General features: G+C 37.6%; 1 protein-coding gene across 1 annotated transcript; it reads right to left on the bottom strand.

The window, feature by feature from the left end:
• Positions 1-486: 486 nt before the first annotated feature.
• On the bottom strand, positions 487-21,668 carry LOC311206927 (desmocollin-1-like; the record flags this gene model as incomplete). Its single annotated transcript, XM_084282731.1, has 16 exons — positions 487-684; positions 1,467-1,706; positions 2,968-3,089; positions 3,526-3,753; positions 4,910-5,125; positions 7,171-7,313; positions 7,506-7,765; positions 9,177-9,362; positions 10,454-10,588; positions 12,198-12,364; positions 13,449-13,593; positions 14,485-14,640; positions 15,850-15,975; positions 16,426-16,628; positions 19,388-19,472; positions 21,630-21,668. The coding sequence occupies 16 exons, from the start codon at positions 21,666-21,668 to the stop codon at positions 487-489; spliced, it is 2,649 nt and encodes an 882-aa protein (XP_084138857.1).
• Positions 21,669-22,041: the final 373 nt, after the last annotated feature.

The raw sequence follows: 22,041 nt of genomic DNA, 5'->3' as shown, positions 1-22,041 counted from the left end.
TCTATGTTGAAAATTAACAAGGTATTTGATATCCACCAGTAATATTTTTGGTTTTATTTCTACAGAATTAAAAGAAAACAAAGAAACAGTGAGTGAAAAAAGCTTTCCTTCTCCAAAGCTAAATACAATAAAATTTTGAGGCTGAATCAATCATAAACAGCACTAAGTTCTGCATTTTAAGCAATCACAAAGAATAGGAAATGTAATCTAAAAAGAAACTAGCATTACTATATGAACATAGTCTAAAGAAAAAATGGTTTGAATCCCTTACTTTTGATGGAATGTGTCTAGTAGAGACTAAAAAAATCTACTATACATTTAACGTAAGAGTTACTTACACTCTCACCACTCTAAATTAGTTTTGATAAACCTCTCCCCCAGAAAACAAGCAGTGGAAGAATCTGTTGCATTCAATTCCAAAATACCCAGTATCACAAAAGTAGGACTTATTTACAGTTTTTTTTTCCCGCACTGTGAAAGGCACATTTATCTTTTAACACATGTTTCTGCCAATGTCCTAAACTTAGGTTCCAGCTGATCTAAGAAGTCAAGTGCCTCTTCTTCATGCTGATCACTGCAGCAGCCTACAGAACCAGCCAAGGATCCTTTTCCTTCATAGTTATATGTAAGGAGATAATCTTCAGAATGCTTCTGTTCTTCATCCTGTCTGCATAGGTGCACCTTCTGCATAGGAAGAGAACACAGCTTATTATTTTCTTAAATTGTTATCCTAAACATATTGCATAAAAATAATTTCTTTTGATTTACCTTTCATTGATTAATTTTTAATCAGAGTGTGTCCTCTAATGGATTCCTATATATAAAAAATGCACATGATTGGTCTATATCATTAAGACTATAGAATATAAATATTTAATAAAGAAATCATTTCTACTAATCACATATGTAACAACAATAGAGGAAGAACCTGTTTAAATAGCCTGTCAAACAACTAAAATCCACTCAAAATTGAATGACTGGCTTACATTAACTAGTTAGGCAAGTAGAGTTTCTGATCTCCAAATCATGGGGTAACTACATTTCTAATGCTGTACATACATTCCTACATCGCTAAGATAAATATAAGGTCTTAAATTAGTACAGAGCAAGGAGTTAGAATAAAAGCAAACTAAACTCACAAAAACTTGAGTAAGGCTAATATTATTAATGAAAGTAAATACTCTAGTGTAATACTCTAGTGTAAATACTCTAGTGTAATAGCACACTGCTTATAGTTTAAGCCAAGAGAAAGTCGTTTATGCTTAAGTCTCAAAATATTTAAAGGATGACTTTTTGAAAGTCATATTCCAAAATGAGAGGTAGAGAATAAAAAGAAAAAGAACAGCAAACAACACACACACACAAAAAAAAAACCTTTCTAGCCCAAAAACATGTCTTCCTTGAGAAGTCTGCATACACTGATCATAACCTACACTCCAAAAAACTTAGAGAGTCAGAATACTTACTTCACCTAAACGAGGGTGTGTGAAATTATGCCATTCTGAGTAAGAGTATCTACACGTGTCCATCACAGGCTGTCCTCCTCCTCCTTCTTTGACTGATCCCAGAGTCTGATGTCCACCTCCCCTGACTGATTCCAGGGTATGACCTCTTCCTTTTACCATTTCAAATGTTTGTTGATCTCCTGTTTTTATTCCACATGCTACTTGATCAGCTGTATTTTGTAGAGGAATTATATTGTGATCCTAAAAAAAAAATAAAGTAAAATAAAATAAAAAGAGTGATAGTGGAGAAACCTTTCATTTGTTTTTATTTCTATTGCATTTGTAAAATTCAGCAATTGGGAACTGTCAATACTGAAAACTCAAGTTTTTAGTTTTGCACAGTGACATTTTGAACAAAAAGCCATCCTTACCACTTTATACATAAAAATCAATGGGTAGTCTTTGGAGAGGGACATTAGGACAAGTAGAAAACAATAATCTGCAATTAGATATGATACGAGATCCAACAACTGAATCTTTATCCTGACAAAAGACGCACTATAATCCATATATGTTAGTTTCTCAAAATATCACAAAATAACACTTGGTTTCTAAAGTCAACCTGTGACCCATTAAACCAGATATATAGTCATATTCATAAATTTCATTCTATTTTATTCTACATTAAGTCTGCATACCAGATGAAAAATTGAAAAACTAGTATGGGATCATATAAATTAAAGATTCAATTTATAACAGCACTACATTTTATGCTTCATAGGCAATAACAAATTTGACATTTGTCATAATTACGATAGTTTGTCTTGGTTTCTAATGTAAGCTAACTCAATGTTTCTTAAAGTAACCTTTTTCTGAGGAAGCAAAAGCCAAGGAGTGAGGGACAGAGAAGGGAAAAATTATGAAGAGGTAAGTCCTTGTATATGAATGCAGACCTGGGCTGGACTATGTTCATGACAGACTGAATCTTGAAATAGTTTAGTCACCAAAAGCAAGAACATATTTTGTGGATGTGGACTGTTCAATACTTTTGCCACTGACTCAAAAATCAACTATACTTGGGTTCATTTTTGGGGGGAAAAGTAGAAATCGTACTTGTGAGACCTAAAGTAATTATTGGCTAAATTAAAAATTTCTTCTCCAAGGAACAGCAACAATGTTTTGTTATGAGCACATATTCAACATGGGCCAAAGAGTAAACTTCCATCTCATTGTTGAAAATTACAAGACCAATTAAAATATCCACCTGAAACTTCCAACCAATAAGTTAAAGTTCAGAAGAATTATTAACAGCTGAGGGTCCTGGAATAACAACCACAGGATATCTTTAAATATATATATGGTACAAACAATTGCCTAAAGTAAGAGCTTTCAGAGTCTGGTAAAATAGCAAAGCACATCAATGATTCTTGTGTTCATTCCATATTTCCTTTACTAAATCATATATTTGCAAACCAAGAATCTTCATTATATCTTTCTACATCGAAAGAAACAGACAACTTACCATCACCTCTTCTCCTGGAGCTTCTGTATTTGAAATGATTAAGTTGTGATTGGCACAATCGTCAGTCACATGCCTGCGCATTACCCCAGAGCCACAACAACCACAGATTGTAATCAGGATTACTGGAGAGGAAATAAGGGAGGAAGATACTCTGAACTTTACCTCAAAATGGTATCTGATTTTGTTTGAAAACTAATTTTGTTATATTAATCTTTTTAAATGCTTAAGCATGAAGTATCTTTAAAAAAGACAATCTATAATACTTCACTCAAGAGGGTGGTGAGGCACTGAACTGGCTCTCCAGAGAAGCTGTGGATGCCCCATCCCTGGAGGTGTTCAGAGCCAGGTTGGATGGGGCCCTGGTCAGCCCACCACCCAATGCCACCCAGTGGGTGGCATCCCTGCCCATGGCAGAGGGTTAGAACTAGGTGATTGTTAAGGTTCTTTCTAACCTAAGCCATTCTATGATTATATGAATCAAGTTTGAGTTGGGCATCCTCAGGTAATTGTAAAAATGAAGTGTTTTGCACTCAACATTAAAATAAGAAGTATACTTACACAGCAAGAGTAATGATCCTAAGATCATAGCAAGGATGGCCCATACACCAAGAGTAACACTGCTGGAGCGAAAAGGCATCCTTTCACATTCACTTGGAACAACACAGTTACAGTAGTTAACTCTTATTTGGGTGACTCCTTGCTTTCCCGATCTATCAGACACAGTTACAGGAATAGTGTATATTCCAAATGGAATATCACCTCTTGGTGAAAGATACACAGACTTTTCTGTAAAAAAGACAAAAATAATTATACTGTTAACAATGCCTGAAACTCCCATTACATTTACTAAAAAAGACTGTCAATGCCATTTATTAGAAGCACTTCCAGTAGTGTGATTGGAACAATGCATATCCCCTTCCATTCTTTATCTCTGTTGCTATATCCAATGGGAATAACTATATTCAGTGGGAAGTGAAATCCATTTAGTGTGCTGCTCTTCTTAGTAAAATACCTGGTCACTGGTCATTGTTAAAGGGGAAAATATAATTTGTAAAAATACATACATCAATTATTATGTACAATGATCTTGTACATAACGGTTATTTTATGATGAGTTACATGAAATTGTACATCCCTTTTAATTTCTCTCTTTTTTTTTTTTTTTTTTTTTTTAATTTGCCTAGTATAAACCTTGAAACTTTCAGATGTCTTCAGTCTCAGACTTCACTGTCTTTTGCCTTTCACTAGTGCATGTTTGTCTAGACACTTCAGAATCGGATCCTTTTCAGGCTAATTATCTACATATGACAACATGGTAGCAAATATATATGCTGCTCTTGATGCTCATCTAGCACCCACCAGGAAACCACTACCAGCTATAACTGTTTGTATCAGTGAATTTTAGGGAACAGTTACTTCTTTTCTAGCAAATCCTTCATCTATTTCTATGAAAATACTTAAAATTAATATAAGCATATTAAGAGAGATAGTAATGTTTGGGGGTTGTTGTTGTGTTGTATTTTTGTTTGTTTGTTTGTTTGTTTTTTAATCCATTTCTGTTTCACCTAAAATGTGCTGGCTGTCAGCAGTAGTGAGGAAAAAAAATGGCTCTAATCAATTTGAGGTAAAGTTTCCATTTCCCAGTCCTTCACTGTAACAGCAGCCTCAAAAAAGCTGTACTTTTATTTGGAGTATTGGCTATTTCATTGTTAAATTCTGTACAAGTTATGAAAGTATGAATGTATACTTTCTATTCCAGAGGTGTTTATCTAATTTAATACACTGATTTTTGTTCTCACACACAATCTTTTTACATCACAATGTCAGACAGCAGCTGATTTCTGACCCAGGTAAGCTGAGGGGGATCTCACAGTCCACCCAAGGCAGATGTCCCACAGCTGCCTCTGGCAACCTACAGCTAACTGAGGAGGAAGTCTCATACCGTTGTGTCGTGTTATCTTCCACGAGGAAGCCAAGTTACGGTCAGTCACGCGGTATACAAAAGGCATGCTGTAAGAAGCAATATCACCATCCTCTGCAGTGAGGCAGATAGGTTTTCTGTCTCTGCACATTATATAATCAGTTTTAATTATTCGTGGAAAATTCCTGTTGCAAGGCTGGATGACAACTTGCAGAGTTCCCGTGCCTGTTTTGCCATCTATAAAATAAAAGAATTAAATGGTAAAAATAGTCAAACATTCATTCTTTTATTTATTTCTAGTCCCAATTTTCATGACTATCATCAACTGTAATATCCAGGTTAAGAACTAAGGTGGAAAGAAACTACTGATTTAGCCAAAAGCAGATAGGAACTTCTCATAGCTTTCTTTTGGCTGCTTCTGCAGAGTTCTTGTATTTGTTTAGGAAGGAACTCATCTTTTCAGGTGACAGGGAAGAAAGTGCTGCAGCCTGTTTCCTCCTATTCATGTGTTGTCCTCAAGTAAAACTCTGCAACAATGAGTAAAGGAAGGAAAAGAAACAGAAAAGACAAAGCAGCTAAAAGAAAGTCTGCAGCTGCACGTTCATGAAGTGTGCACTTTTATGCAGTTCAGGATCCCAAACTGAAACTCCTTGACTAGCTTTGAAAATCATTTACTTTCAGCAGTGTAATATGGTCACAGTTAAATGCACCAATGTGTATTGGTACAAAGAGAAAGAGCTATACAGAAGGAAAAGGTTCCAAAGCTCCACATCTTGTGTACGTGGACAGAACATACTTTATTGTTCTTACATATCTATGTGGGCACGCATACTGTCTAAAAGGAGTCTCATCCTCCTTTAGGACAAGGACCCTAAAAATACAGGGTCAAGGAGGCTAAGCCAAACTGAGAGTCAACAGCAGAAAGGTAAAGACTCCAGCATTTTTACTCCTGGAAGGAGAAAATACATTACACTTTCCCTACAGCCTACTTCCCCTTCCCCTGGGAAGGCAAACACTTTGGAAAACAAAAAAAAAACACTATGTTTTTTCTGTTCTCTTCCTTCTGTCACCATGCAGTAGCAGCATTCACCCATGAAACACACTACAACATCGAAGTCTACATGTAAGAACTGAATGGGCTCTCCCTCCTAGTTTGTTTTTTTCCAATATAGGAATGCTCAATGCTAGTATTTACATTACAGTGAAATTACATCAAAATAGCTTTTTAAAACTGTCTCTAGAAATGCCTAATTGCAGACACATATCACACATTTTAGATACAAGAGATGCTCTAAACAATTTAGTTGTTGTAATATACACATAATTTTAATATCCAAGCTTTGGACAGAGTTGAATAATACAACTGTAAAGCTACTTCAAGGTCTGTTCTTTATTCCAACTGCTCTAAATGTATTCAAAAAATTAGTCAGGAAATAAAAGAAATACAATCCTGCTTTAGCACAGACGGGCTAAAAATAAATCCTGCCACTGGACTTATAAAGGCAATCTATTTTTTAATCATATTTTAAAATTAAAAGCTCGATAATCTATTAGCTACATTTTTTGCATTTAGATGTGAAAAGTGCATTTAGTCATCTTGACTACATGATGTTTAGGCAAAACCATGTCTTTTCTTGCAATAAACACATATACCCAAATTGATCAGAAAGAATAAACACTCACTTTAAGTCAGGACCAAAATCTGTTTCAGAATAAGAACCTGAGTGTGCAACTCTTCCTTATAATGAAAGTAATTTGTAAGAGCTCTGCACCTCAGCAATATATAATGTGAACAGTGTTACAGAACATAGACCTACTGAGGAAAAGAGCACAGTACCACATAGCAGCGAATACAACTTTTCTTAGTTTCTTTTAATTTAAGGTTTCCAGAAAGAAGACACCAAGAAGAGGACAAAACAGAGTTTCAAGGACAACTTATTTTTGAAAAATTCTCTCTACTTTCTCTGTTGTCAACTTCATGGCTATCACATGCCATCAGTTAAAACAAAAATTTAGTCAGGAAATGAAAGGAATACAATCGTGTTACTAAAACCCCTCTTTAAGTAGGAGCAGATAACTCGAAAATATTGAGAATTTGCCCTGTTTTCTTATATGTATGCCCTGCTGTATAATATTCTCTAAGCATTTGATAGTCATCCCAAAGGCAAGACAATGCACTGGATGCACCTCTCACCTGAACCAGTATAGTTGCCCCTAAGTTAAAATTGCACATAAACATCTTTTACAGGCTAAATATAACAGTGACAACATTTAGTACTCACTTCTGTCTATTGCGAGGACTGTGATATTGCATTGACCTCGTTTCATTTCTCCTAGATCTCGGTCCAAGGCTTTAATGGTTCTGACTTCACCTGATTTTTCATCTATGTTGATCCAATTACACTGTCCAGGTGCTATCTTGTAGCTGTTAAGAGTATTTTTTTGTGTGTTTAGGTAAGAATCTCAAATACTTACACATGCATATATTTATACCTATATACACATACATACATAGATACAGGTATTTATGTTCACACACACATGGCATCAACATTCCCACTTCTTGTATCCCTCCATGCTTTACTCCAAATAAACTAGAGATAACATTGTTTCATACCAGATGCCTTCACTATTTCCAGTTTCTGGATCTTCTGCTAGGTATTTCCCAATACTTGTCCCAACCTCATCACATTCGCTAGCGTCCATGCGGAAGAAACAGGGTTTAAACACGGGCCCCTCATCCACATCTAAGACATTCACTACAACAGTGCTGGTGCTCTGGACAACTTGTTGTGAATGTGGTGCCAGCATGTAGGGTGCCTCATTGTTGACCGCAATCACAAGGATCCTTTGCTTGGCGCCTTCATAGTCCAGACCCTGAAACACAGGTTTTTTGTGTGTGTTTTTCCTTCTTTCAAGCTAATACTAAGATGGGCAGTGTTTCCACAGAACAGTTATTAAATAGGTAAAACTGTATGACATTCATTTACAAAAGACAACAGCTTCTGGAACATCCAGCTTGAGACACAGTAAAGAGATAAGATTTAAACAAGCAAAGAAACCCCAAAGTTCTAAATTAGTCAAAGAAAAGGACCTGAGGAACTATCTGTAATAAGGTAAGCAGCATCACTATATATTTTTCAGATGAATACTCTGCTAGTGAATCACAAATAGAATTTACATAAAAATTAAGTGTGGCCTGAGACTTTTTCCTCCCATACCTAACTGACCATTATTTTAGGCTATGAATATCTTCTTTCCAGCACAAGTCACCACTTTTCTTGTTAGTACCTACATTTATTTCCTAATAAGAGTTCACCCACTTGAAATGTGTCTTAACTTGTGGGGCTCATCAGTCGGTATCTACATATGTAATTCTCCAGACACTACCTCCAAGGACATCTTATGCCAGTAAACCTATTTATAGCCTGAAGTTACAATAGTCTCTGGTCTACTACAGAGTTACACTAAATACATGAAATTTCAACTGGATTATTATATTAGTAGTAGTAATAGTAGCAGTAGTATATTAGCAGTAATAATAGTAGTATATTAGTAGCTTAGCCTTCTGACTTACATGTTCAAATGTTAATATTAATTTTCTCTGCTCCTTAGAAGATACCTGCTATTGCACAGTTTTAACAGATAATGAAAAAGAGGCACTAAAAGACAAAAAGTATGTGCTGGATTCCAGGTAGAATGGTCCTTCTATCTTACATCTGCAAAGTACCAGGTATAAGAGTAACTTCTTACACGTACATGGACTCCTTTGCAACCCAGAAAAGCAAACCTAAACTCACTACCTAAACTCATGCAAAATAAAGCATGGATAGTTTTAAGCCAAGGTAATAAGTTTAATCAACTCCCAGAAAGAACAAGGCTGGAGGAGGTGCTCCTCACTCCCCTCTTCAGCCATGCTCCCACTTCTGTTAAAATCTCACCTGTGAAAAATTCTTCAGTTACATCCCTAAGTCTCAACAATTCAAACTGCAGAATCAGGAAAAAGCACCAAGCTCAGCTGGATGATAAAGCAAAGGGAGACTTTTGATTTCTGAACACAAAGAGGAATAGTCTGGAAGATGAGCTATGCAAATTCTGTCAGTTATGTATTACACATGAGCCTCATTTGCAGTGTGTTCGTCTGCTTAGAATAGAGTTCAGAATAGGAGTAAAGCATGATATGCCTGATAGAGATATTTTTTGAATAAAAATTAGTTCTAGGTTATTGGTTTTAAAAAGTAACACCTGAAGACACAAATTTTGCTCTAGCAGTCCCATTTTCACTTACCTTAACAACACAGAGTATTCCTTCATTTGTGTTTCTGTCTGTTGTAATTTCAAAGGAACGATCATCATTTCCTCTTATAATTTCATATACAGCTGTGGAGCCAGGTGCACCAAGTTCATCAAGATCAAGAACAGAAACTCTCAGTATTTCTACATTCACTTTGTTTTCCTCCACTTGTGTTTCATACTTGGAAGTATCAAAAGAACGAAAAATCAACTTAAATCAGAAAATGCCATTCTACAATTCAAGAGTGAAGACAACTGTATTTAAACCTTTAGACCACAATCCTGCAGTTAAACCTAAGGAGCCAATTTACCAAGCTAGCATGTTGACTTTGTACATTTCAATGTATTACTGTATTTCCCCCATACTTCCCTTATACCCTGACTGAAACAGGAACTCTATCCAGGCAACATAGCTCTCTTTTACTTCCCAGCTATCAATGACATAATGAAGCCTGGAATTCTCCTTCCAGGAATGGTAAATTAGCACAGCTCACTTGTTTAAAATCAGCTGCAGATGCTAATTTGCGTACAACGTCATCAAGGCACAGCATTAAGAAGAGGCCATGGGTTATGGTTCATACCAGCGTCCCACAGCACTTTAGCTGTATATATGCTTATTGAGATATAATCTGTCCTAAAAAGGGAAATTAACCTAGCAATTAGGCCCTTAACTTAGGCCCTTGTTTCCTCGGGGACAGAAAAAATAAAAAATAAAAAAAGAGCTAGCAATTTTTAAGTTAAAATGTGAACGAAGGGAAGATAATTTAGATGGCTGCAGTAAGCAAAGACACAAGGCTGATTTATAGCTATTGTTGAAAAAGAAGTGGTTCAAATACTATTCATGTATAGAAAAAGAGTTAGAATAACAAAGAAATTCTCAGTGAAATCCTTGCATCTACTTCACTGACACTAACAACACACAATTAGCCAAAAGCTGGTCAAAGATAACTGGCTCATGGAATGCTTCAGAGTGAATCTGTCCCCTTCCCAAAATGGTTAAGTTACAGGATTTCTAAGATAACATATTGCAGAAGCAAATTAATTAATAATGTTTGTTTTCTCCCAACAAGGCCGTTGACTCACAACAACTAATATAGCAATAGGTCTAACTACCAAATAACACAACAACCATGTTCACAAAGTTCTGTGTTGGCATGAACTGTCTAGGGGCACTAGGCATCATACTTGAGGGAGTGCCCATGGGGATATTAGAAAGGTGGTATGTTTTTATATATTTTACTCTTTACATGCACTTAATTTATGAAAACTTACTTGTATCTGTTTAAAAGTTGGTGCATTGTCATTTGTATCTTCAATTTTAATGACAACTGTTCCTGTAGTGCACAAACCAAAAGGTTGACCTCCCATATCTCTCACTTCAACAAATAAAGTGTATGTGGACACCAGCTGAAAAGAATAAAAGCATACAGAAGTTTGACACGTTTTTTTTTTAAATCAGTTGCACTCAGCAATAAATGTTTTATTCCTGTTCCCCAACTCTGCTCCAAACTCACCACTGTCCCCTACAAAATATGAGTTTGCATTGAAGCTATTTTCCTATACTTCCAAAAGGAAAAAAAGTAAAATATTTTTCAGTGGCTAAGCAGCACTGAGTTCGGCACCTGTCACTAACTTGTAAGCTATACCCAGTATCAAAGCTCCCCACAATGGCCACAGACACCTTTGTTTTCCAGTATCTGATGTTTTGGAAGACACAGATGATGTGCTTTCATCCCCTAATCCATCCTCCCAATCCCTCTTCTCTCACTCTCCCCATTGGTAATGGCAGTTTTCTCTTGGATTTCCAACTTATAAAGTGCTTCAGTCCATGACTGCTTTTCATTAACCTTCGTCACCCTGTTATTTCAATGAACATTCCTGCAACCAGCCCGTTTGGGATATATTATGTAGAGGGAGGGTGCCCTCAGCAGTTCCTACAGGACCACTAACAAGCAGCCCACTCAAATCAGTGACTAGAATGGCAACAGCAGAATGATTTTCCTTAGCCTTACAAATACCTGAACAACCTAGGGAAGCTGGAGCTGGACACAAAAGAGGGAGTTTGAAAGTCAAGAGAGTAAATCCAGTTCTGAATAACTGGAAGTAGCATTAGGTTTCCTGGGTGGAGAAAAGAAAGCTCCTGTTCCACTTCATAAATTTATCTTTAAAAGACAGGTAGTGGACTCATTTTTGAAGTTTTCTTTCCCTCAGTAGTCTCTGTGACCCTAGCAGTCATGGTGATATTCATTCATGGCATTTTTCTCTTGCTAAAGAAGCTTAGTGATGTACCCCTGAGCATACAATTTTGCAACTCACCATTAAGGCGAATTTTCGGCCATGAAATGACTAAGCGTTCCAGAATACAATTATTTTTATCCTAAAAAAATATATGCCTGCACCCATTTTCTACTATGTCTTATCCAAGAAATATTGTTTTGAATTACATGTGCCTGTCAGTTTTTCTAATGTAAACACTCACATGACCTTTTATCCACAAAACATTGAACATGATAAAAACTAAAATCTCCTCTATCTTCTTACTTGAAAGTTATCTGATAACAATAAATGGTTTGTGCATATGTTTTGAGAAACACTGTATTATTGTTCAGGTTTTATACATCAGAGATATTTCTATTGAGTGCAGAATGACAGACTACTTCCAGAAAAGATGGATCATCTACCCTGTAAATAACCAAGGAACACCTCAAGTGGATATTGACTGGGAGGAAACATCAGCCATGGGATTCATGAACAGAGAAAGAGTAGGAATCCAGAGACAGATGCTTGGTGTCAAACAGGATTAGCAGACAGTCCGCTTGCCAAGTTTAGCTAGAAAACAGTAGAAATGCAGAAAGATTTTGGACCAGCTCTGTTGTAAGCTTTGGAAGCTCCTCAGAGAGAGAAACACAAACGGTAACAGAAATGTTTTATCTGATGATTCCCATGACAGGAATTCAGTTTGAAGTTATCTGTGTGCACTAGTGTTCACAGCTAAATAAGCTTCAAGAAAAATCACCTCCCGATCCAGCTGTGGTGATAGTACAGTAATGACACCTGTTTCACCATGTAATGAAAATGCTGGGATTATTGGTGGGTTTTGTGACACAATGCGGTATCTCAACAGAGTATGCAGAGTTGAAGGCTCATCTCTGTCTTCTGCAGTCACCGTTCCAACAATTACACCTGTGAATACAACATAGCAATTTTAAATTCCAGAAAAATCTATAAATAGGCAAAAATTATTTGAACAGATATTTATGTCTAAATAGTATCGCATCTGTCAAATGAACAGAAAGAATAATCAAGAGAAATATTAGAAGCCTTGATTTCAGCTAGAGTTTCTGTCAATGACTTCTAACTGAACATCCCAAATACGGATGAAGAGGAGCTGCCAGGGAAGGTGAGGAGGAAGTTCAGTGATCTCTGACACAATCCAAACTGCAGCACCGCCCCTTGGGGCTTGCTGCTCTCCTGCATCCCCAGCCCGAGTGGTTCTAGACTTCATTTTGAAACCGTAACTCACTCAATCAAAAGTGGAGGAGCTCAGAGAAAGAAAAGCAACTGGTGCTTTGGGCGTGAATGTGAAGGCAGTTTGCCTCCTCTGTAAAGCAAGTTAGACCCCTCTTCACTCTGCACCCCTAGTCTAAGAGATGGTGAGGAATGGTAAAACACTGTTTTTCCATTACTTGTTCTCTATACCCCACCTGTCTCACCACTTTTCTCCTCTGTTAAACTGACATGTGAAGTCAGCAACAGGCAAATCCCTACCTGTCCATGGGTACGGGCAGAAACAAGCCTTTCATGTGTTATCTTCCCCTCCCTAACCAGGAAACATCCTACCTTAATTCAACACATTGGATACACACTGTAGGCTTATTCAAAAGTGTTTTAGACCTTAGAATACTGCCAACATAGTTTTTAACAGATAAGTTTCCTGAAAACTGTTTTGTTCTTTGTGATCTAAACATTTAATGCAGAGCAGCAATTCTGGATAAAATGAAATGTTTTGAATTTCTTAACCTGCTTTAAGAACACCGAATCATCTCCGTTTTAAAGCATTTGTTTTACACATTATTTTTCACTATTATTGAGATGACATTCTGAAATCTCTAATAGTTAAGAAATCGTGGGCTGCCCTTTGAAAATTCAGCCTCCACTGTAAAGAAACACTACTCAGGAAATCCCACTGAAAAATGTCAGTATCACATTGGTACTTAACTGAGCTGAGTAACAGTGAATGTGTTCACCGGTTTGAAACAATTCTTACCAGGCTTGGAGTTCTCAGGGACACAAAACTCAAAGACGTCCTGTGTAAAATATGGAGCATTATCATTGTCATCCTCTATCCTGATTGTATGCACAAGTGGTACCTCTGGTGAATAACCATCTGGAGTGCTTGCAAAGCAAATGATCTGTAAAACAGAAATTCAGTAGTTCACTTCATACTTGAACACCATTTGGTATTATTATACTTTCAGTTTGGTGGAGGAGTCAACAAAATGACACAGTGTCATGCACACAATTCTCAAGACGAGACTCTTCAGCCACATGGAAGGGGAAGTGACCAGTATGTAATGATGACAGCTGCACAAAAACTGTAACTGCTTCCCAATCTTTCACCTTACTAGAAGTATTTGAATCACTTTCCCTTTCCCCCCCCAACTTTGTCAAACATCTTTTCCAAGTCTCCTGAACACAATTTTTTGAGGTGTCTATGAAACAACATCAGCGTTACCAAAAATTTAGATGCAATTACTACTATTTAGAATAAAATCAAGAATAGTAATAAATCGCCATACTTTGATGAAATGCAATAACAGGTATTGCAAGTTACCTCACTATTGAGAAGCTGTTTATTTTTACTAACTGCCTTCTTACACTTCTCAGCCAGTAGAGAGAGCAGTGTACCTTGTTAATAAAATACAAAGACAGCAGCTTGAGAAAAACAGGCTCGAAAAATATAGCTGGCTGGAGTTTGTGATCTGTTTCTTATGCAGACCTTTTCTGCCCTCCCTGAAAAACTCTGGGATAACTTCAAATTCTTCCCAGAAGTGATGTAAATGCAGTAGCTCACTGTCATTACTGTTGTAATTAGAGTTTAAGCAGTGAAAAACAAAACTCCTCTCAAGATCTACATAACCAGATATTTGTCACTGGTTTCCTCTCTCAAAGACCAGAGATACTACTCTAAACAGACAGCTAACTATAGATCTAGTCTGGTTTCTTTCTCCTCCATATTCCAACTTTCAAACATGTGCATGACAGGAAAAAAAAATTATACTTAACACAATTTAAGCCTATACCTGGAAGCTTGGATACTGTTCGCGGTCTACTGCACGAGTAGCAAAGATATTTCCAGTTTCTCTTTCTATGTAAAACAAACCCTTTGGATCTTGATCAATTCCCGGTCCACTTGCAGAATAATAAATGGTGTAGTTCTGAGCAGTGTCTGACTGGACCTACGAAGGATGAATTTTTAAGTGGAAAGGAAAATGTCAGCATCATTCTCATACATTATTCCGCCTTTTCATGATCACACATAGCAGAAGCATGAACTTTTCAAAAACAAAAAATAAAACTTAATTTACTTCTACTTCTTTATCATCTTAAGCTTCACAGAATAGAACAGCTCGCCTTGTGACTGCATTCCTTCATAATGCGGGTGCATGAGAAGGGATAATTAATTCAAATTTAGAAATTGTTCAGCATTATTGAACAATTAAAGAAACAAGAGTGTGCATAGAAAAATCTAATTTTAAAATCTACTTTCTCTAGAATGCTGCACGTACAAGGCACATTCAGATACAGACAGCTTCTTATTTTGTCTCTGTTCAAAAGATTTTGGTTTCAGTGCACTCACTGAGAATATGGCTTATAATTACTGAAGAAAAATTAAGGAAGAAATAAAGAAAAGGAAAACAACCTATAGCACAGTCCAGGGACATGCCAATTCAGATAACCTCTTTGCATCTCGTTACAGGCACTGAGGAGGTAACATCAGCAGTTATCTACTTGTAAACAACCCCCTCCCCAAATACTTTCCTTACCTACCAAATGCCAGAAGTTAGGAAGATAAGATTAGTAGAATGATTGCTCTGTACAGACTCTGTTATTACACTTGTCTCTACACATCTGCTACCAGCCACTCTGTAATCTAGTGAAGGCTAGATGCATCCATGATAACTGTAGTTCTTGCATTTCTCTTTCACGCCTACTTGTTTTCTTACTGTAAGAATTTTTCCTAATAGCATAGGCCATACTAAGTCTTAAATTCTACAGGTATGCATCACAAATGCCAAAAAAGGATATAGACAAGTAGGTAAAATTTTACCCCCCATGTCTGTGCAATCTTTTTCTAAGCACTGTTTTGGGATTTTTTTCTTTAAATTACACACTTCATTGACCTCCATGCATAATAGCTCTCTTCTCATAGTATGCCTCCTCCTTGTTACAACTTTTACACATTTCCAGTTCATCCCAACTACTACGATCACAAGTTATTTAATGTATGAGATCAGAAGATATATAATGGACAGAACAAGATGGGTGTAATAGCAAGAATGGCATCAGTGGAGAATAGAAGAGAGCTCACTTCATTCTTCATAGATCATAACAGTCACATAGAAAAGTAGCTTGTGCCATAGAAGTAGGATCCATCTAAAATATACCTGTTGAATTTGTAGTGGGAAAGGTCCAAGTGAGTTCTCCATCATAACAGATGGAATAGGGCCCCACCTTCTTTTGGTTCGCTTTAGAACTGTATCTCTAGCCTGCCTGGTCTTCTGTGCCTGGTTCTAGAAGATAAAGATATATGAATATACTCAACTGCGTACATTTTTGCCCAACTCTTGTCCTTGCTTTTTCCATCTCCCCACCATTTTTCCCCACTGACCATTTGTTTTTCCAAGATCTTCATTCCTCCTGTAGCATTCTAAGAGGATTTTCATTCATTGTAATAATTTGCACAAATAAAATCTGCTTGGATGCCTCAAATATGGCTTTTAAAATTCTTGGCATTCCAGATTAAGCTCCTTGATAGCATCTCCCATTTCAGAATGGAAGTCTGTTGATTTAACCCACACTGTAATCACAACTGCTACAAAAAAAAAAAATTAAAAAAAAAAAAAAACACAGAAGAGTACTCTGCCTGAATTCTAAAAATTCATCTACAGCTACCCAACGTCAAATTGTACTCTGTAAAACTGCACCCAAATAAAGAAGGGACCTTGGAATTAGAAGCCCACCTTTTTTTCATCCGTCACCAAATTGACATGTATTTTCTTTTCTATGTGTTTTTGAATATCTTCAAGTAATATAGTAAAAGTCCTTTTCTCATCAGAGAAAGAAACAGCAGATGTGGTATATACAGAGCCATCTTCCAGAACTTTGAAGTTCCCATCACTGGAACTGATACGTTCTGCAGACTGAAGGCACTCGTTCAAATTAACTGTAAGAAAAGAGACGTAAACAATAAATGAAATGATAACATACCTCTCGAAGTGAAAAATCATTCACTAATTAAAACTTAAAATGATATTTACTGGCATTTGGAGCTTTTTTAAATTAGGTCATTCGTTAAGTAAGCACCACAAATATAGATTCTTGCACCCAATTATGCACTCAGACTTGACCAAGTTTACTTGAATTTCCACTATTGCATTCATAAAAGTATCTCCTAAAGGACATGGATGCTTCATGCCTATCTTTCAAAAAGACACCATTTCACTGGTGGAATTCTTGAAGCATCAGAAATAAACTTATACGTTTAAATGCAGTAAGCACTGCAGACGCTCATTAGTGGATCAGTAGGTATTATATTTGTCTTGTGCTCCATGCCCCACAAAATCAGTGAGGATGATTAATTAATGCAAATTCCCAATGGAGCTATTACTTCTTGGAAGCTCTGCCCTCAGGAGGAAAGCACTGACTGGTTCTATGTGATTTAGAAGTCTTGGGAGGACAAAGGCGTTTAAATTATGAGGCAGACTGATCAGAGCGATACGGACTAACTCTAGAACAAATGATTGACATTTTTAAAATATATGCATGACAGAGTCCCACAGGGTTGACAGGAAGTACCAAGTAAGGTCAGCATGCTTCTTTTTTTTTTTTTCTTCAGTATTTTTATTGCATTTGCTATAAACTTGTGGCTTGAATAAATTTTAATACACTTCTCACTGGTTTGACTGAAGAGTGTAATTCTTCACTACAGTTTGAGGGGAAGGAGAGGGGGGGGCAAAATCAGGATAATCATAATGAACTGCAACAGCACCGTCACACTATTGCACTAAGTAATAATTATTTGGCACCCTAAAAAAGATGCAGGCCAGAGGTCCAAACTATACACAAATCACCCTTGCAGAGTACATGGAGGTGTTAGTGTCATGTTTTCCAAGTCAAATATCTTTTTCCTTCTCTTAATAAATTCCAAAATGCTCTGTGCGTGTGTGTATGTACAAAACCAAAAGGCTTTAAAATAAAGAGAACTATGTACTAGATACTTCAATACTTCTTCAGTGGTATCGTAGTATACTGGGTCTTGTTACAAAAAAAAAAAAAAAAAAAAATAGGGCACAAAAGCCAAGTGATTCCAGGTTAGATTCAAAATTTCATCCTATGTATGCAGATGATATTTTTAATAAAAGAAATTTCATTTATCTTTCAACAATGCAAAGACTGATGGAAAGTATAATTTTAAATATGGCTTTTTTTTTTCTCCTTTCTCCCTCTTCTTAAGCCCTTCTTTTAACTGCAATACTTCCTATAGTATTGCAGCAGTGACTCCTCTCCCTTGCCAATCTGTGAAAAAAAAAATAATAATTTAGTATTGCACAGAATTATCACCCCCTCACTTTAAGGTGCATATTATAGCACTGCTGCACATTAGAGCACTGTATTTCCAAAAATACCAGAATGGAGATTTTGTTTGCGATCATTATGTGAGTCAACATTATGCTCAGTATGTCATACCTTTGTGGGATCTTTTTCTTTACAGTCTCTTGTCTATATCGCATAAGTCAGAAACATATAAAATCTCTTAACAACAAGAAAAATCATGACTCATTTCATTGTCATGCTGTGATCCCTGATATCAATGCAAAATGTATTACCCTTTCTTAATAAATGTTTAGGGAATGCCATTCAAGCTATATAGCCTTCATTAAATATTTGGAAAGTTTAAGTTCAGTGTTACGCAATTTCTTTCATAACACTGTAATAAGAAGTTTTACTTAAAATTTTCATTTATTTAAACAGAGAAATATTGAGAATATGCAAAAACTTAAACATCTGTGACCTTTAAAGTTTAACAGGAAGGTCAATGAGCTTTCAATTTTAGAGCTAAATTTTCTAACCACTTGTATTATGAATAACTACAAATGTACTGGTTTTGTTCTTTCTGTAGGAATTTGCGGCATGCATTTCTGCTCTCCTGAGACTGACACAGGGCACCTCCGCAGCCTCAAATTCAGTCTCAGACAGCACAGGACATAACAGCTCCCCCACCTTGACTTTAAAAGCTGCCTTTCAAAGACCGGAAAAAAAAATGAGATTGTGTGTTTTTTGGTGTCCCCTTTGCCTCTCTATCAACTTCACTTTGACAGACCAACCCAGCCAGCCAGGAGCACTCTCCCAGACAAGGTATCCTGTGCATGCAGGATACCTTTCCAGCTCGTCTCCTCGTGTGCCCTGAGCACCCCACCACAGCTAAGAAGTCACAGCCGTATTTCACACTGGTAACACAGCAGCAGCTTCTGGGTGCTTTGGTTATGTGGGTTGTCTTATTTTTTCCTTTCCCATTATACAAATGACTTATTGACTTCTTCATATGACTCTGTGGTTTATAGGTACGCTTTGGAATATTAAGCCATGTATTTAAATACTAAGCTTAAGAACTCCGAACTTTGAGAACATTAAACATGTTCTCAAACATCATTCTAGTTTTAAAGCACATACTGCAAGCTGACGATAGCTGTTTATGCAAAAGTCAAATGGATGCGAAGAGTCAGTGTTCAAACCCGTAACAAATACAGGGCGTATCCTTCATAAAAAGGCTGATCCAGCTATTTAACTGCCTGTCCAGTCATCCATTCATTCCATTAAACAAGAAAGAAAAAAAGAAAAAAAAAAAACTCTTCTACTGTGAACAGCCTCTCCAGAAAAGGTACAATCCTTTATTGTTACGATGGGCATCCTGCAGTTTCTCACCTCTGCCAACTAATGTGCCAGCCTCTAATGCAGAAGGAACATGAAAAATGACTTTCTTGCAAGCATCACAGCATAAACTCAATACCTAGAAAACAAATAACAAAGTTAGGAAAAAGAAATAATTACATGATATTTTGACTAATAACTACTGTTACTGAAGCTGCCTTTGTTTTGTTTGTTGTTGTTTTGTTGTTGTTTGTTTTTTTGAAAGAGGAGCTAGAGAAAAGATCCAGAAAGCACCCTTCAGCCAAAAAGACAGGTACCATGCAACACAATGGTGTTTTTTTCTAAAATCACGGCAGCACTGACAGCAGCGAGACTTTTCTTAGACAAGATGTCGCCTACTTTTCTGTAAACATAAAGTACAACTCAACAATGTGCTTCCTCCAATAGCACTCCTGGTCAATTTAGGTCCAAAGCCCCGGAGCGTTAAGGTTCAACCCATCTAATTCCATCCGGAAAAACCTTGCCGATGCCTAACATTAAAGGGACAAGTGTCTTATTAAGACCACATGACGACACTTGCACTTACATATCGCTTTGCATCTTCAAAGTACATTCTAAACTGGTTAAATCTAGCTTCAGCAATTAGATATGACATAAATAAAACACTGTGCATGACAGCAGTCCACTCCCATAAAACCAGTTACAAAACGGGGTCCTCCTCAAAATTCAAATGATGCATTATCCAGATAACCAGAACTTCTTATAAGAATCATAGAAGTACAAAGATACTCCTCAGCACAGACTAATTTAGTCCTGACCTCAGATTCCGCATGTGTGGATATACACCTTCTGTCTAGTTTTTATCCATATGTTTAAATTTTTAATCCAAAAATCACACAGCCAATTAAACAAATAAACAGAAAATGTAAATAAATATATTCATCCTTTTAAGCACATTTATTCTTTCAGGATGAAAGTCTAGCAAAAAGGAAATTCAACTTTATTTTGCACATCTTTTTAGGATTAAAGGTATAAAGTAATAAATAGCTAATGGAAATTCTGAAAATGACTTATTAATACTTAAATAAAAAGATCTTTAAGGGCATTAGCAATCTTTACAAAAACTAAGATCAGGTAAAAGATTGAGTTTAAATGTGGAGTGTAATGATTGCATTAAAGCAATTTAAATGCTGTGTCTGCATAATAAAAGCAGTTTATACTGTTTCTTACATATATATACACAGAGATAAAAACACGTATACACACAACACTTTAAACATCCTTGCTTATGTCTTCGAAGGCATTTTCCTTATTGAAAGATACTTAATAAAACCTTCTCTCCTGATAGCTACTGTTTAAATCTATAAACTATTAAAGTCATACAACTTCACTACATTGTTCTAAGATATTTCCTGAATCAGTAATGCCAAGGTAGTCTGATGTCAGTATGAGGAGCTGCTGGAGTTAAACAAACTTAAGTAGTGGGTATTTGCGAATATCAAGATATAAGGAGATGCAAGGTAAAAAAAAAAAAGTTGCGATGTCCATTCACTTTATATTAAGATGACACCTTAGGTTTTTTTTAGGTTTGGGTGTGTGCAGGCTTTTTTCCCCCCTACTTGACAGGGGAATTTCGTCTTCTTTTTAATTAGATGAATGAATAAACTCATTTGGGTTTCATTATGAATAACTTAGCAAGGCAAGAACGCATACCACATCTGGAATAGTAACACTCATTAAAATGTACATATCTAATGACACAAAAATAATAAAATCAGTGATTCGATGCTACTGATTTATTTTTTTTCCTGAGCTCAAAGTACTCTCTGCCTTCATTCTAAGAACGCAGTGATAATAAAGGGGAAGGGAGGGGGGGGGGGGGGGGAATAAAAATTACTTCCACTCATCCATAAAAGAAAGACAGTCATAAAAACGAAATAAAAATTAACTCCGCCGCTCTCTCTCCGGCATCAGCCTGTCGGTAGCCGGTTCCTGCACACCAACCCACGCAGAGCAGGGGGAAGGCAGGCAGGGGAAGGTGCCGGCGGGGCGCTGGGGGTCCCGGAGGAGGCGGGGGACGGACGGACACTCGAACCAAACCGAGCCGTGCTCAGCTTTCCCCCCCCACGAACCGACCGCACCAGTGCCTGCAACCGCAGCCCGGTTCCATCGCACTACACCGCGGCCCCAGCACCTCCCCCCTTCCGACAGGAACCCCAGCCCCATCCCAAGCCTGCAAGGGGCTTTCAGAGCCGGAACCGTCGCAAAGCCCCGTGCCAGCCCCTGACCCACTCACCAGGAGGCCGAGGACGAGGCTGGGGACGGCGGGGGCCATGCTGGACTGCGCTGCGCTGCGCGGCGGGGCGAGGAGTGCTCGGCGGCGGCGGTGTGTCTGCGCGGAAAGCCGTCTCCCTCGGTCCCCTCCCGTCTGGCAGAGGAGCCGGCCGGTGGGGAGGGTGGGACCGCGCGCGGCAGCGGCGACTTTAATTACCTTTTTTTTTTTTTTGTATCCCTCCCTCCTTCTCTTTGGGTAATGCCCGTCCCGGGCACGGCGCTGGGACACCCCGCCCGGCCCCGCCCGCCTACCTGCGCGGCGTTACGCGGCTTTGTCCGCGCCCCTTCCCTTCCCTTCCCTTCCCTTCCCTTCCCTTCCCTTCCCTTCCTTTCTTCCCTCCGCGCTCGGCCCCGCCTGGCCGCGGAGCAGCGCG

Source organism: Netta rufina (genome assembly GCF_964035555.1).
Source record: "Netta rufina genome assembly, chromosome: 2".
NCBI lineage: Eukaryota > Metazoa > Chordata > Aves > Anseriformes > Anatidae > Netta > Netta rufina.
Note: the sequence above shows the minus strand (reverse complement) of the source record. Positions and strands in the feature narration are given on the sequence as shown.